This window comes from Galleria mellonella, unplaced genomic scaffold (genome assembly GCF_026898425.1).
Source record: "Galleria mellonella isolate WM207_F2 unplaced genomic scaffold, CSIRO_AGI_GalMel_v1 utg643, whole genome shotgun sequence".
Lineage (NCBI taxonomy): Eukaryota > Metazoa > Arthropoda > Insecta > Lepidoptera > Pyralidae > Galleria > Galleria mellonella.
Genome location: NW_026442135.1, coordinates 1,800,135 through 1,817,635, shown reverse-complemented (window position 1 = coordinate 1,817,635; position 17,501 = coordinate 1,800,135). Strand labels below are relative to the sequence as shown.

At 33.8% G+C, this 17,501-nt stretch overlaps 1 protein-coding gene across 1 annotated transcript; it reads right to left on the bottom strand.

The window, feature by feature from the left end:
- Positions 1 to 2,375: 2,375 nt before the first annotated feature.
- Positions 2,376 to 17,149, bottom strand: LOC113511053 (N-acetyltransferase eco). The gene is made up of 10 exons (XM_052900346.1): positions 16,638 to 17,149; positions 12,465 to 13,550; positions 11,653 to 12,084; positions 10,319 to 10,456; positions 9,507 to 9,614; positions 8,754 to 8,869; positions 8,183 to 8,251; positions 7,616 to 7,783; positions 6,546 to 6,667; positions 2,376 to 5,499 (listed from the first exon to the last, which is right to left on the bottom strand). Exons 1-10 carry the CDS (start codon positions 16,885 to 16,887, stop codon positions 5,295 to 5,297), a joined length of 2,694 nt encoding a protein of 897 aa, XP_052756306.1. The 5' UTR covers positions 16,888 to 17,149; the 3' UTR covers positions 2,376 to 5,294.
- Between the last annotated feature and the right edge of the window lie 352 nt (positions 17,150 to 17,501).

Genomic DNA, 17,501 nt, shown 5'->3' with positions numbered 1-17,501 from the left:
GTGTTTACGTATATGTCATGGAATGACTGGTTCACTATTTTACAAATCAAGTTGGTTGTTTGAACAAACCCACGAACAGTTACTATTTCAGATCCGCTTATATATCTACTCATATTTAATGAAAAACTACGTTATAATCAAAAGTTTTATTAAAACCAAATTCACACATTCTGTGTAACTTATAAATACATCCAAAAGTTAAAATACAATTTTATAAAAATTATAACTTTCAAAATTGTGAGCATATTATGACAAACTTAAAAATGTATTTGCCAAGAGTAAAACTAGAACACTTTTACAAATAAATATTATTTACAAGTCTATGGCAATAGTTAGGTACAAAATATCTTTGGACTTGCCACTAAACTATCGTATTAATCGGTATTCGAACTCAGCATTCGTTGACAGAAAACAATATTTTTATAATGTTGGCAATATTGAATTTTAAAAAGTGCTATTTGTGCTTCATGAAAGACAATTACAAACGAGTAAATTTATCTGTATGTAGTAAAGACACTGGAATGCTGAAGTATTCGGAAGGCCGAATTAAGATAGCAATGTCGCGATCTATTCTATTGGTATGGTAAGTGTGAATTGTACAAAGATATGCTTTTCTACGACGTTTACGTCGATAATTTGTATTAAACTTGAGGTGCAGCTAGCGCCTCTGATGGATGGTGACGGAAACTCAGATTTCCATAGAAACGTAGGTACGTAACGTACGTATATGTAGAAAAATAGGCAAACGTGAACGTAGTTGCAATTCTTTGTATAATTACTACTAGCCACTGAGGTTGGTGGTTTTTTATTACATAAGAAATTGTTAATGGGTTACTCCCATTAATTTTATAACAAATTTTCATCAGAAGGGCCTCTTAAAGAGTGGGTATTTGTAAGGTCCAGAGTATAAACTGTCTTAAGTACAATTCTAAACTTATAAATTAAATAAGCGTATTAAAACGAGAGAGCTACATTGAGGTCTGTAAATGATAAATACGACTTGGAATGAATAAGAGTGAATCAAAAAGTTACAATAATCGTATTTCAGTTAAAAATAAAAATTTCCAAAAAGAATATATGAGTCGATGTTGAAACAAAAAAATCTTCTATTATTGAGCAGTTACCAGCATTTTTAGTGCTATTTACTTAATTACAATTTGTGTATACATATGTAATATGTCAAACATACGACTTATGAAAGAAAGCCATGGCTTCACATTTGAAAGAGTTAAATTTAAATTTCCTATTTAAATTTGAACAGAAAAATAAAATAAATAAATAAGCAATAATTTCAAATAAAACAATCTCATTGTAATAAAACTTTAAATCTTCAAAAACATCAAAGCTACACAAGAAATTAATATATTTTTGTGGTCAGATCGAATTTTTTTGGTTTAATTTTTTTTTATTTTTCTGTTCATGCTAAATGTAACTGCAATTTTAACGGATCCTTTATAAAATGAAATAATAAAGAATTTCACCTTATTCCATATAACATTCCATGTAGCACATTCGTATTTTCATTAATAATGTGCATTATCCAATTTTTTGAAATATTCAATGTATTTTCAAAACAAAGCAATATTTTTGTGTGGTGTTTCTTTACTACTATCTAATAATTCGGAACAAAATTATTAGCGAAATTAAAATCATAATTAAAATTCCAGTCACAAAACGCTATAAAAAAAAATCTCAAAAAAATTATATCTATAAATCTCAAACTACTTAAAACTAACCTACAATAGTAATAGAACTAACTTAATTCAAAATTGGCACTATATCAACTAGATGCACAAAGTAAAATAAAAAAAATAACAAATAAAATTAAGCATTATAAATTACAGCAAAAATGGCATTTAAAAAAATTGGTCCCCGTTTAAAGGAATAACTTAAACGCTAATGTTATCGTTACACGGTAAATGTTTATAAAACTAGACATTGCATTAGGCTTTGTTTATACAGAGTTGGCGCTTATAGCGGTTAGTAGTGAGGGCTACAAATCCGAAAATCGTAATACGTTACAACAATCTCAGTGTTGCCAGTTTAAGTAACCAATTTTGAGTAAAAATTGGTTAAAATTTTAGTTAAACAGAATTATGACTGATATAAAATGACCAAATTAACATTTTAACGTTAATTTCTAGTGTTGTTTAGCTCAGAAATCTCATAAATATTTTTAATGTCGGGATACTTGTGTGTATTGTATTATTTCGAATTCCTTATATTGTGATACGTATTCGTTCACACACTACATGATATTAGAGTACAATGCACAACAGGCCATAAGTCACAATAACCCTCAAACATTTGCCTCTGTATAAACGAGGCTGTAGTAACACAAATATGCGAAAAATATGTCAATACAATTTATCGTTTTGCAAAGAATTATATTCTGCAAAATCTACCAAATATTAGTTAATGAAACTAGAGGTAGATGGATTTCGATGCTATTGGTGAATGTCCAAAAGGAATATATTTTGGGCACGAGTTTTACTTACACATGTCAATTCGTAAATAAAAACAGTGGATAAGGAATTAGAAATTTAGATATTGGTTTTCCAATTCACTTTTGTGTGTGAAATAGTATTACAAGCATAGAATTAAGGCACAAGTTTATTATACTTCAAACTTAAGTGTATCCTCTTTTTTCGTCAGATCTTGGAGAATGATAGTTCACCTGATGATGGAAAGTGGTCATCATCGTCAGTCATTAATAGCACTATGGACAGGACACACATATATTATGACGTCTACTCCTCATGCATTACTATTTTAGAGGACTAAATCTCTCTATACTCTATAATTTCACTGCCATATTCCGCCCTTCAAACCGAAACACAGCCAAGTACAAAAGTTAGTTTGTCGGAAGAAATTTAAATGGGGCAGAGGTCTTTATATAAGGTCTCCCTCTTATTATTCAAAACAAAGAACAGTTTAACAGAATCAACAATCAAATCCATACATATTTTTGTACTCCGAGTAACAGTATAATTGAAATTTACAGGTATACATAATGTTCTAATTGGCAACCCTAAATTTATCTATTTAATTCATAAAGGCACTTAAGTTTATAACCAACAACGTAGTTGTATGAGCATAATATATATATATATATATATATATATAAAATACTAGAATCTAATAATCACGTGTAGAAAATGAGGTAAACCATACTTGTGAACATTTCATATAAACAATAGGCAGATTTGGCGTTTTCTCTACGTTAAAACAGTGTTATATATATTGTTCAGTTTACGTGACGAAAAGAAAAATGTTATTTAAAAAAAAACAGTTAATATTCTTACATATCAAAATATATAAATTTCATGTAGACAAGATATCATGAAAATTCAATAATGTTACTTTATTAATTTTTACTCTATGGTATTGGTGTATTTAAGATTATTTCGCACAGGGGGGGGGGGGGGTTACTACTTAAAAAGGTACATATGTATATAGATTACATATATATTTTTGGCCCTTTACTTATGGCTGAAAGCTCCGTTTCTTATTCTGTGGTAAGCACAAAACAACTCTAAGGTAGGCACGGCCTATCAGTCCTCCCCCTTCCCCATCTACATATACTCTATACATACGCAAATGCTCTATGGACATAATATGCCAAACCATTCTCTACTAACTTTTAATATTTTCCAGTACACGTTAAAATGATAAGTTCACTTTATTACTAAGAAAAACTCAGATCGATAAAAAATATCACTCAATTGCATTAAAAAGGGTTTCACAATATAAAAACATTTACTAAAAACTGGGCAAGATAACGTCTCGTAACAACTATGTTCAAAATAAAAGTAGTATGTAAATGCATATAATTGTATGTATGGAAACAAAAGCGTACATAATTTTTGCTCACCGAAGTGTGACAATTATGGTAATAAAAAAAAATGTTTTTCAGTGTTTTTGACTGCACTGATTATTTAAAAAATACTCTGCTAGCGAACTAAACCATTATGCATATAAATCTACCATTAATTGGGGTCCGCTGCTGGAGAGAAGTCCACCTGACTTAGTGCTAAGCTGGCTAATTCTTTTTTTATACAACTTAGAATGGCAAACAAACTGACGGTCCACCTGATGGAAAGTGGTAACCGTCGCATATAGACATGAGCAATACCATGAACATAACAGAATATACTGTTTCGCCCATGATACTCCCCATGCGTTGCCATTCCTGAGGACTCAGGTGTTATTTCTCTGTTAACACTACATCGGGTGGGCCGTTTTTTGTTTGTTTGATTAAAAAACTTTACATCTACTTTATATTTACTTCGGAATCTTACAAATAATAAAAATATTACATGATTAACGTTTTAGTTGGTCAGCAGATGATTTTTTAAATAGTTACTCAGAAACATTAAAAAATATTCAATTGTTTTTGAAAATTGACAAATAATTGCAACGTTATCATACTTTGTTATGAATTCATCATATACTCTCAAGGTTCACTGGAAGAGATCACTTTAAGGGATAAGTCGGTTTGAGTACATGTTCATTATAAACAAATATTTATATTAAAAGTGAATGTATAAAAGCGTATATTATTTGTTTGTTATAAATACTTTTATACTCTAAGCAGAAACTTTAGATTAAAATCCTTTTAAGACAGTTTTACAGTGAAATAAGGTTTAAAACGAAAAAAAATTGTAAATTTATAACTGGCTAGAAATATCACGTAAGTGAATTTTTTTTTATATTTTATTTTTCGGCCCATGTCCACTGTACGAAAAATGTTCAATTTCACCGAGTTTTACTTACTTTCATACTAAGTCATTATACGTAATAAAATGCGTAAACATTTGTCATGATTATATTAAACACGTTCGGTGAGCTAACGTTATGAACACTCTTAATTAGAAACAAATATTCGAAATTTCTTAAAATATCGATTAAGCTTGTAATAATAATGGCGGACGCTTAGAATACCATAGACCACCATGAGAACTAATGGTACTTTATTATGTCAACTCCACATTACATATTTATCCAGAATCTGTCAGGTGAAAGCCCTGATTGTTTTTAGATATATTATTTTTATTACGTGTTCGTCGAGGCACAGTTTAGAGAAGCTACTCCTTTTGGTGAATGTGGGTGGATGACTTAGAGGATGTGTCCCTACGAGACGCTGTGATGCTATAAAAAGGACAACTGGTAGTGGTATCCACGGGGCTGTACATACTGCACATGCTGAATTGAGAGGAACTGTTTGTAGCTAAGATCCTCGGCCAGGAGGGTCAAAGCAAGAAAGAGAAGAATAAAAGTACAATACTTGTCCACTAATCGATGTAAATGTAGAAATTCGGTGTGCCGCAGTACTTGGCGGCGAGAGCTTTCCCAGCGGATGTGGGCGCGCTGAAGGCCAGGTGGTGGGGCTGCAGCGCCTCCCCTAGCAGCAGCGAAGCACGAGCGCAGTCCAGCAGGCGGGCGGCAACACCGCGCCGTCTTCGCGACGGGTGCGTCCAGATACGGGATACGCCCATCCTGTGGACACACGTGGTAACTGTGAGAAAACGTACGTTAAATATGAGAATACATATTCGCAATGGTGATTATAGTAATTAATAGTGAATATCATCATCATCATCATCATATCAGCTATTATATTTCTACTGCTGAATATGCCTCCTCCTGTTGTGGGTTTTTGCTAGTATTTACCATGCTTGGCAGGCGAGTTGGCAACTAGTTTTTTTTGATGGGTTAAAATGGTATGGTAACCCCGCCTGCGCTAACGGGATACGCTGGCGGATCACCAGTGAAGGGTGAGAGATGAGAATGAAAACAGACTAGTTAGCCCATCATGATGAATTCATCAGGAATTAACCATGATAGTTTCCAGGGGGAACCACGAGGAGGTCGAGCTGGTTGGGCATGTTGCTAGCAATAGGATTTTTAGTCTCCATTATTAACAATCCCCTTTCCCCCAGCAACCACAGTTAGGCTATTGTTATGTTTAAAGAAGGACGCTGCTGCTCATCCCTTAACCATTTAGTTCACTTAGTCGCCTCTAACGAAACCCACAGGAAAGTGTATAGTGAGTATAAAATCAAGTAAAACAAGAAATGGACTAAAGAAGCGACTGAATGGTATCCACGCAATTGTAAAAGTAATAGGCAGAGATAAAAAAACTAGATGAGAATATGACCTGAAGGAAGTGGCAGGACCAAAGTGGCGTCAAACCACACAAGATAGAAGTGGAAACTGATAGAAAATAATATGATAATAAAAGCATGAATAGTTGAAATCTTATATAATTATTGTTATTGCATAAACCAAATAATGCAACTGAATAATCTAATTATTAACATTTGTTGAATGTGTTAATGTGCAATAAAGTGTTAAATAAATAAATAAATAAAAAAATGTATTATTTATGTGAAAATTTACAATCAGTAATTAAAGTCTATTAAATAAATAAAATATATGTTAACACAAGAATATTAGACTTTTGTTTGGTTCGTAAAAATAATAAAAAAAAAACATTGAATTCTTGATTTTTCTTCCTTAAAATGATCATAAATGGTACTTACTTAATGGGATATTCTTCCTCGCTGCAGCAATCTGGGTCCCCTGGTATCAGTTTATGGGCTTTCGTTTTAGGCTCCACAATCAAACAGCCTGTTATTTGTTTATTTTCAATGTACAGGTAGGCCTATAAAAATAAAATTCACAATTATTAATAAACTACATATCTACACCCACTTTATGTCATGCTTTCAGTAACTAAATGTTTTTTTCTGTATTCTTTTATATAAGTACATAGTATATAGGTATCATAGCACTAATTGGAAGAAGGTAGGAATGTAGGCGTGTATAATATATATATATATATAAACGCATGTAGAAGTGTTCCAATGCTGATTAGAAAGGTCGCGCAGCAACGCCTGACCTGCGATGCAAGGCGTACAATTACCAGTATGTTTCAAAAGAACTTATAATGTTTCAGTGATGATTCCAACAAAACTTCGTTATAAATTTATTATTGTTTTTAATAAGTTTGGTAACTAGGGAGGAGTTTGTACAAAATTCATTTTCTCAAAATGTGAGCATTATTTTGACAATCTTCATCGAGATAAATCAAAATTGCCGTACTGGCGAGATAAATTATTATTACTATGTAAACTCATATCTGTCCTGTAAATTAAAAATGGAATGACCTTTTACTTAGAAACATGGCTACCAAGGAGGTAACTAATAAAAGGTTTTATTTAAATTTCGAACTGGCTTGCAAACAGAAATCTGTTTATTGAAAAAAAAAAAAAAAAAAACAGAGAAACATTATGAAGCGTGAAAAGTTATTATTGTTCGTTATTCATCATTGAACTGAAAAAGTAAAATACAGTAAAAGTACTATACAAATTTTGGCCACAACTAGGCATCAATGGACTCACATATGTGTGCCTCGGCTACGCCTCGGCCCACATTTGCACGTTCGTCCATCAATGCCTCAATTGCTGGCAGCTGCAGTAATGTACTATTTCCCATTCGTGTTTCAACCGTAAGGGTGGAATATGGCAGTGAATTAACAGGGTCTGCTTGCCATTCTAAGTTACATAAAAGTTATATTAATTGAAAGAAGATTGTAGATGTGTAGACTGACCGTGTATTCGTGCAGGCGGTGGGAAGGCAGCTCGGGCGGCAGGCCGAGCTGCGGGTGCACGAGCCGCGCCAGCAGCGCCCCCACGCGGCGCCAGCCCGCGCCGCCGCCGCGCACGCGCACGCACCGCCCGCCGCCCCACGTGCCAACCACGGACTCCTCTTTCCACCCCTGCCGCATAATAGGCAACGGATCTTTATATAATTCACCGTAGCACGGCACGACTTCATACGATTTTACCATTCCGATATAATAGAGAACAAAATATATACAATTATATGGAGACCTTTAAAATTTTATGTTCTATTTCTTTTTAACAACAATACTATCATGATAAAAAAATGACGATTTAAAGGTGAATTGCAAGTACCTAGGAGAGTCAGGAAAAAATACTAAATTATATTTCATACCATGAACGTGGTAAACAAGTATACAGCCCATCTGATGGTAAACGATCACAGTAGCCCATAGTCGCTTGCAACACCAGGGGTGTCACGTGTACGTGCCAGCCCTGAAGAAACCTTAATACACCCTATTTGAAGAACGCAAATAAATAAATGCAATACTTACATTAAATCTCAGAACATCTGTCGCGTTGTGATGAACCAAATGGTCATGCTCGTCCTGAGGATCGCCGACCTGCAAAATATAACAATATTTAGAGAAATATAACTACACATACTTCAAATTGAATTGTCTTGAAAGTTAACTTTATACAATCAGAATAAGATTTCTTTTTGTATGTATATTGAGGTTGACAACCACGTGGCCCCTATGGAAACCATAGTGGTTAATTCCTGGTAAATGCGTAGTATCGAGTCCACTGACCAGAGGGCCTACCATGTTTTCGAGGCCGAACGATACACAAATTTGATATTAAAAATACATGTTACATACCATTTAAACATATTAAAATATTGTTCCTTTTGATTTTTATGGTAGGATTTATGACATTTGAGATGTTAAGCTCATTTCATATTGAAATCATAGGATTTTAGTACGAACAAAAACACGAAATGAGTTCAAAAATTCGGATTTTCATTTCATTGCAGACACCCTGACTTCATCCAATCGGAATGGGAACATTCCATTTTCATCCATTTAAATATTAACTTTTAATTCTAATATAATATATATGTACCTGATAAATAACCCCGCATTCTGTGCATTGTGTAGCACCGAATCGCTTTTGTCCCGCGTCGATGACGTATTGATCAGAGCCATTCTTTAGTATACACTTTTTGCTCTTATCTGGCGCTGTAAATAATTATATATATTATATAAACAATATAAATAAAAATAAATGTGTTCATCACCGTAAATTTACTGGGTACGGAGGAATAAAACACAGGAGGAGTGAAACAGTTTACTCTGTTATGTCCATGGTACTGCTCATATCTATAGACGACGGTTACCACTTTCCATCAGGTGGGCCGTCACCTTGTTTGCAATTCTAAGTTGTATAAAAAAAAAACCATCTCATCCATTATCTGTCCACTGCTGAGCATAGGCCTCCCCCATAGACTGCCGTAAGGAAAGGTCTTGAGCCACCTGTATCCACTAACTTCCTGCAATGGATTTGAGATGGTAACTCCATCTAATTGGATTACCAATTACACTGGGTCGTCACTCAAGAACTTTCTTCCCCATCGGTTATTGGTTCTTTGAACTATGTGACCATTACCACTTCAGCTTGCTTATCCTTATTAAATGTGTTACTAATAGCAAAACTCGAGAATGGTTGTACCAATTAGGCTACCTTTTTGACATGAACATCCTGGTGTCACTCGTATTTTGCAATTTCTGAGGACTTCCACATTATATAGTTTTTACAGCCTTTAGTAAAATTGAAATGTAGTTGATAAAGTTAGATTTAATAATTGAGCTGGATTACCTTTAGAACTGGTACTGGGCGTGCCTGGATTTGGATTGCTGAATATCGGGAATAATTTTTGCGTTTTGTCCGCCTTCGTAGCTTCTCCTACTGCTGGTGGAGTTATAACTGAAACAAATGAACAAAAAAAAATGTATTTTCAGACAGCTTCGGGGTCACGACAGATTGTGAAATTCTTAGGACCATAGCCACTGCGTTAAAACCGGCAGTACCCACTGACACCTCCCCCCCCCCCTCACCCATGAACTAAAACCATCCAATAATATTTTATTACATTAAAATATTTTAATTGTGGCCATGGATCTTCATTAGAAAAATATTTATCTATAAGCTTGTTAAATTCTTATAATCATGAATATGGAAAGTAAGAATGTTTGCCTTAATTGCTCGTCACGAAATTTGGTATACATATTGTCATAGTCGTAGAATACTGACGGATCTGATAAAGATTACATATAAAGATCCGTCAGTATTCTACGGCTATGACGAAATCCTACCTTATTCATAAAAATTAAAACATTACTTACACACTTTTTACTACACATTATAGCATTTTGTCACTGTCTTTCAAATTGAGAAATTAGTACAAAACACTTCAATAAATAAGTTTATTGGAGGTTTGACATTTTTATAAGGAATAGATACTTTCATTACTGCCAATCAATTTTTTTTTTTTATTTAAATGTAATATCTTCTTTTTGGGAATAATATAAGTTCATTTTTTTTTTAATAAAAATAATCTTGGAAATTAATTCAGATATTTACGTCGCAATTTGTAAGTTAATAAATAGAAGTATTTTGGTGTTACTTACCGGGCGAGATGGCGGTTTCAGTGGATGCAAGAACCGCTTCTGCATTGATGTTGTTAGACTGAGCCATTTTCAATATTTGTTCGTCAAGCATTTTTAATTCGCGTTCTATCTCATCCAGGTCTGGCAACTCGTCTTGAGCTGAGAAAAATATATTTATTATTATTTCAGCCGTTAACTGTAGGAGGTAAGCCTTTCCCATAAGATGAGTTTTGAAAGTAGTTGCCACGCTTGGCAGGCGGGTTGGCAACCGCTATTAGACTTTTAGAGATGTTTTAAGAGGATCGCTGCTGCCCATCTCTCGTCCTCGAGAGAACTATATTAATCCTTATATTATTACTATATTAATATTATAAACTCTGACATGTGGGACAGGCATAGAATGGGCCAAATGTCGAGGGATTAGCAGTAGCAACCTTCTTAAAACATCACTAAAGGCTAACTGCGATTGCCAATTCGCCTGCCAAGCGTGGCAACTATTGACAAAATCCCTTTTATGGGAGAGGCCTGTTCAGGATTAGCCAGTTAACGACTGATATAATTAATATACTATACTACTATATAATATTAAATAAAATAAAATAATCTATAATACTAACAACTAGCTAAAAAACTTGAAGTGCACGTATTTTTTAGAATAAAGAAAAGAGACAGGGTGCTTTTTATCTTAGTCATTAAATGCTCTCTCTCTCTATAAGCGAACAATGTTGCAGGTATATAATTTTTACTAATGTATGAAAATTGGAACATCAGTGACCGATCGTGGTAAATTCAGAAGCAATTAATCACGACAAATGAGTATTATAATTGGGTTCCATTGTCAATTTTAACTTTATTGAAATATAGAGGGTCAACTGAAAACTTATGTTTTTCGACTACTCTTTTGGAGAAAGTAAATACATGAATATTGAGTCCAGGTTCCGTGTTCATGAACCCTTTCTAAAATTGCAACTAACCCTGTCTATTTTACTTATGTAAAAATGTAATATATTATTGTTAAAAGTTTCGTAACACATTATATTTTAACACTTTGCTGACCGAGAATTCTGTCATGGGTGAAATCTTTAGAATTGAAATTGTAATAAAAACCTTGGTCATGAACGCTTTGTAATCTTGCTTACAAACGGTCTTGCTCGTCGTTGTAGGAGGACGTAACTACACGCTAGTGTAATGACGAGTTTACTCATCACCGGCCAGCAAAGTGTTATAATATTTACAGGTTTAACTTACGTGTAATTAGATCGAGAAAGCTCGACTAGTTTTGGGATAAATTCGTGATACTTAATCATGAACAAAATAAAATGTAATATAATAAAATAAATATAAATTGGACTCACGTTGCTGTTCATCAGCTACCAATATATATCCACCTTCGACTGGTAAAAAGTGACCACTTTTAGACATATCACCATGAATATTTTTATGAGTATCAGGTTCAGACATTACCACGTCATGCGCCTCAGCGTTTTGTGGTAATTCGTCGACGTTTTGTGGCAATGGTTTGACGTTTTGTGGTAGTGCTGTTTCTTTCTCAGAGCCAAGTTCGACAATAACGGCGTCGGAATCCTGCGGCAAAGCTGCCTGCACGGGAACCGCCGTGATCGGTTGGAAGATCTGGCTAGTTTCTTCTATAACAGAATTGTTGAAACAGGGCAGCTCTTGCCTGGGCTTGGAGTGAGAAAGTTCCGAATCAGGAACTTCTTCCTCTGTCCACTGGCTGAGGAGTGCTTCAATGGTCTCCTTTTCTTTGACGAATGGGTCAGCTTTATCTATAGCAAAATAAAAGATTTATTTTTTATTATGTAACCCCAGAATGACAAATTGATGGCCCATCTTGCTAAAACTGCTATTTGTACTTATTGGTATAAGGGGGATAGATTTTGAGCTTTATAGTTGACGACATATGGGAAATGTCATAGAGGTTTCTGTATTTCATTAGATAGACCAGTAACCTATTTGCAATTCATATTAGTATTTAATGGAAGAAATAAGATAAATCAAATAATTCAACTTCACATAATTTCAATAATAGTTTTGTAAAGTAAGCCTTTTTACATGTTTAAAGTTAATAGACTAATCAGAATCGTTTAATGTTATTACGTCAATTACTTAATCATTATAAACACATTCATTAATTATATTGACTTACCATTACCAAGTTCCTGTGAAGAGTTGTGACTCAGCATAGAACTATCATTATTGCTCACATTAGTTATAGTCGTGTTTACTTCCGAAGTCCCTACTGATTTATTTAATGGCCTAACTCCACTAGTTATATTAGCTCTATTCACTTTGGGCTTTCTGATTTTATGTCTTACACCCAAATTTATCTGGCCAGGTCTCCTCTTACGTTTATGAGAGTAGGAGTGCAAGAAGGGACGACGATTATGCGTGCTTGTAACTTCTATGGCGTTAGAAATCTTGGTTGTCACATTACTATTCAATTCCGGATTACTTTTACCATAGAATGACTTTGCGGACAATATTTCTTTTAATCTCTCACTATTGAATAATGATGTACGCGCTTTGGGCGCTACACTTTCTAATCTTGGATATTTTGAGTGTGGAGCATTATCTGACATACTATCATTCCTCATTCTCTTTTGACTTTTCTCACTGTCACCGTAGGATTCTGGACTTTCGTTAATCTCGACAACTGATCGACGATTGTGACTTAATTTTGGTGGAGACTGAGTCTCTGTTGTGTTATGAGGAGTCTTCAACATCTGAGTTGGTGATATGACGCTAGTCATGTCCATTTTGGTTAAACAGACAACAGCCGTTTTCATGGGTGACAACATGTTCTTTTTCTGTTCTAACAGCACACCTTTGAAGCTCTGTACTTTAGGCGTCATTTTCTGTTTTATGTTCATACGTCTACTACTTTTAGTGGGTGTGTTTTCTTTAGAATCTGTACCAGAGTCTGTGTCAAAATTTAAATCTTTAAGAGAACTGCTGCAACTTTCTGTGTCAGCTATGAGGTTAGCCAAGCTTTTACGGGCTCGGCTGGAGGTCGACGAGGTTGTGTTAATACTATTGCAAGAATGTGTTGATGAAGGAGTTCCAGGTTTATTGTTGAAGTGAGGAGTGGCCGGAGTGGATGTAGACCCTGTACATTTTGAGTCACCACAAGAGTATCTAGTCTGGTACTTTTTTAACGTGAATGGGGATTTGATAAAATTCTTCAAATCTTGGTTTTCTTTCAGCAGTTTCCTGGTCTGACTGCGTGTCTCGTCTGTAAAGAAATAAAAATTGACGATGGGGTAATATAACAATTGATGTTCATTAATTATGAAGTGTTTAGTTTTTCCTCGACCAGCGAAATATGGTAGGACTCCGTCATCTTGTGTCACTTACTCATGAGATTTTAAATAATGAAATTAATATACAGTGGATTTTGGGTATAACGACGATGAAGGGACCACTCTATTTTCGTCGTTATATCCGGAAGTCGTTATAGGCAAAAGTAAAGAGATACAGACACATAGACATGTATAGTTTTTTCTTCGCACAAATCAGCATTGTTTTCACCGTCTTTCAATTAAGAAATGATTTCCACCTTTCCAGGGGGCTTGTTAATAATGAAGAATAACAATTTCAGGGTAACCAAGCTGATAGTACCGTCAGGTTGATATCCACACTGTTCTCCTGAACACCACTGTTAATTCATGGTGAACATGTCACATTGTGCTCTGGCTTTTGAATGGTGAAATGATGTTACCCTAACTTATTGTAACATACCAAAATATATTATATTTTCAATGGAATATAAGGAAAATAAAAAGTAGTGACATTGACCTCGACCTTGTAATGAGTTTTGGTGAAATTTTGAGACTTTTCTCTTTGTGACATCATGTATTTAATGAACATTCCCTATATATTATAAATAAATAAATATTATTAAATTAAAACAATCAACGAAGGTACAATATGAACTATAATCATCTTTGGTTTTTATCATTGCAAAACAATGGTCAATTTATTAATGTAATTATTATAATTTACAACTTTTGCAGGAAACTAAACTATACAATAAAGGTAATTGCAATAAAATATAATAATTTATAAATGCAACCTTGTATTACAGGGTCAAATAAGTTGCAAGTGTTGAGTTCTGTGACAAATACAAAATGTATGTTGATGCAGTACAAAAATTAATAATTTCTTCAATAACAAATTGATGGAAATTTGTTACTTTTTTGCACAAAAACTACTGAATACATTTGAATGAAATTTGATGCATGGGTAGTTTATATTCTTACTTAGCAGAAAGGATACTTTATGTTCCGATTCATGCAGGCAAAGCCACCGGATACAACTAGTTAAAAGTATAATTTAAATATGAAAATCATATTCTAATAATTATAGAGTGATTAAAAATTCTTGAAGTGAAGGGAGCTTGTTAAATTATTCAATTAAATGAGATGAAGATAAAAAACTTCAAATTTTCTCTTTTTTCTTTTGAGAAACTTCTCTTTTTTGAAAATATTTAAATATCCTGTAAGAATTGGACTTTGTAGATTACAATAATGACCTACTTACAAAGCTCTGTAATTATTTATTTATTGAAGTATAAATTGCTCATACATTTCTGGTTCTCCAAAACGTAGTGAGATATTTAAAAATTTTAAACAATATTCAGACACTGTATCTAACCGTCATTAAAAATTAATATCAATATCTGGCTACTAAGCAATCAGAATTGTAATGTATAATAATAATTATGTTGGGGGGGGGGGGGAAGCGATTGTTAGTAATGGAGACTGAGAATCCCATTGCTAGCAATATACCCAACCAGGTCGACCTCCACGCAGTTCCTCCTGGAAACTATCATGGTTAATTCCTGATGAATTCATCATGATGGGCTAACTGGCCTGTTTTCATCCTCACCTATCACCCTTCACTGGTGCTCCGCCAGCGTATCCCGTTAGCGCAGGCGGGGTTACCATACCATTTTGATTCATCAAAAAAAAAAAATTATGTATAAATAATGTATATTTAATCATATATAAATAAATAATATATAAATAATGTATAATAATTAATATATATTTTCTTTGAAATATCCCCAAAACAGTAAAATTAATAACTTTTTTTTATACAACTTAGCTTGTTTGCCAAACAAGCTAACGGCCCACCTGATGGAAAGTGGTAACTGTCGCCTATAGACATGAGCAGTACCATGGACATAACAGAGTATACTGTTCATTTGAGTTTCTATTCAAACCCAAATACAGCCATGCAAACACAACTGCTTCATGGATGGGACTGAAGTACCCAAGCAATTGACTTTTGTACAAAGTTTCCCTCTGGTTGACTACTAATATAACTACTAGTATACTAATTGAAACATTTAATTAATGTATAATAGATACTTTATTTGTACCACTATTGTACATTAGCAGATTGTCTTATGGTCAGGTTTATAATTATTTACATTTCCATTAAGTTTTATTGAAATAGACTATACTTCAACAAATTTTTATTGGACTATACTTTAGGACCATTCATCATCATCATGTCAACCTATAAATGTCTATGCTAAACAAGCCTCTCCCTTGGGGGGTTTTGCCAATAGTTGCTATACTTAGCAGGCAGATTGGCAACCGCAGATAGGCTTTGAAGACATTTTAAGAGGGATGCTGCTGGCCATCCTTCACCCTTCTTTAGTCACCTCTTATGATACCCATGAGAATGGAAGCAGTGGCCTATTCTATGCCGGGAACCACAATGACCATTTAAGATCATTGATATGTGTTAATATATGAAGTGGCCAATGATCCAGCATCAACAGTATATTTGAATATCTTATACAAAAAAAAATTACAAAGCATATAGGGAGTCAGTGACTGCAGTTGGTTTAGAACCATTCTTTATGGCAGTCTATGGGGAAAGCCTATGTTCAGCAGTGGATGGATAATGGCTGAGATGATGAGACAAAGTGTATAAAGTGTGATAGTTTAAAAAGTAATGAGTACAGCTTTGAATAAAGGTTTTCTTATAAGAAGTTTCAAGAAGACAACCTTTCCTGTGAAAAGCATAGATAATTATGCACAAAAATTTGGCTATATTGATAGATTAGCTAGTATATCTATATATTTATTTAAAGACTTAAGGGATAAAAGTGATGAGTTGAATTATTATTGTTGTAATGTAAACAGTACAAAATCAATGCTGTAATCCAAGTATAATTTTAGGTACATACTGGGCTTATAATGTCTTCTCTTGCGAATTTTCTCATCAATAATATCATATTCTTATATTATTCATGCAATATAACAATCAGAAATATAAGTTAAGTGGAAAATTATAGTTAACTCACGCCAAATAGTCCGTTCAGGAGTTTTCGGCCCGTCATTCTCATCGGAACTGGAATCCAAGGTGCTAATGATGCCCAGATCACATTCCTCGCCGTCACTTTCGCTGTCTACCACAGGAAGACACCTGTGCTCCGTCAAAGATTCCTTAATGGGCTCAACATTACCTTGAAATAACCCTTTCTTTCTTTCAGACATTTTAGGTGTATGCATGTGTGGAAGGCGCTGGGAACGCCGCGGCGTTACACCAGCCATGTTTTCAATATTTATATTCAGAGTAATCCAGAAAAATACAAATAATAACTTTAATTAAATCCCCTGCAACAGTCAAGTTAAATTATTTTGTTGACTTCACTGCTACAATAATAGTAAAATAAGTAAACATTTTGAACTATACTACGTATTAGTAACTCTTAAAACGTTTTCAGAGCGTATTAGAGAAAATAATGAGGTAAAAATATCCAAAAACGTGTAAAGGAAAAACTCAACAAACGTTAACCAGCAACCATTGTTGTTTGGCGCGTAAACATCTGTCACTACGTCACTAGTAGTGTTGCTAGATTGCAATACTTATAATTGCAAAGATATTGAATAGAGAAAGAACAAATTACATTGATTTGGTTTTATTTTTATAATTTTATTTTATAACATAACATAAGTAAAAAAAAATCTACTAACATTATAAATGTGAAAGGTTATAAATATGTTTGAATATTTGTAACTCAATCACGCTTAAATGGCTGAACAGATTTTAATGAAATTTAGTCCTCAAATATATTATATTTTAACGTAACACATAGGCTTTTTTATATAGTAATTCACATGGACAAAGTTGTGGGAAACAGCTAATATATTATATTATGAAAAAA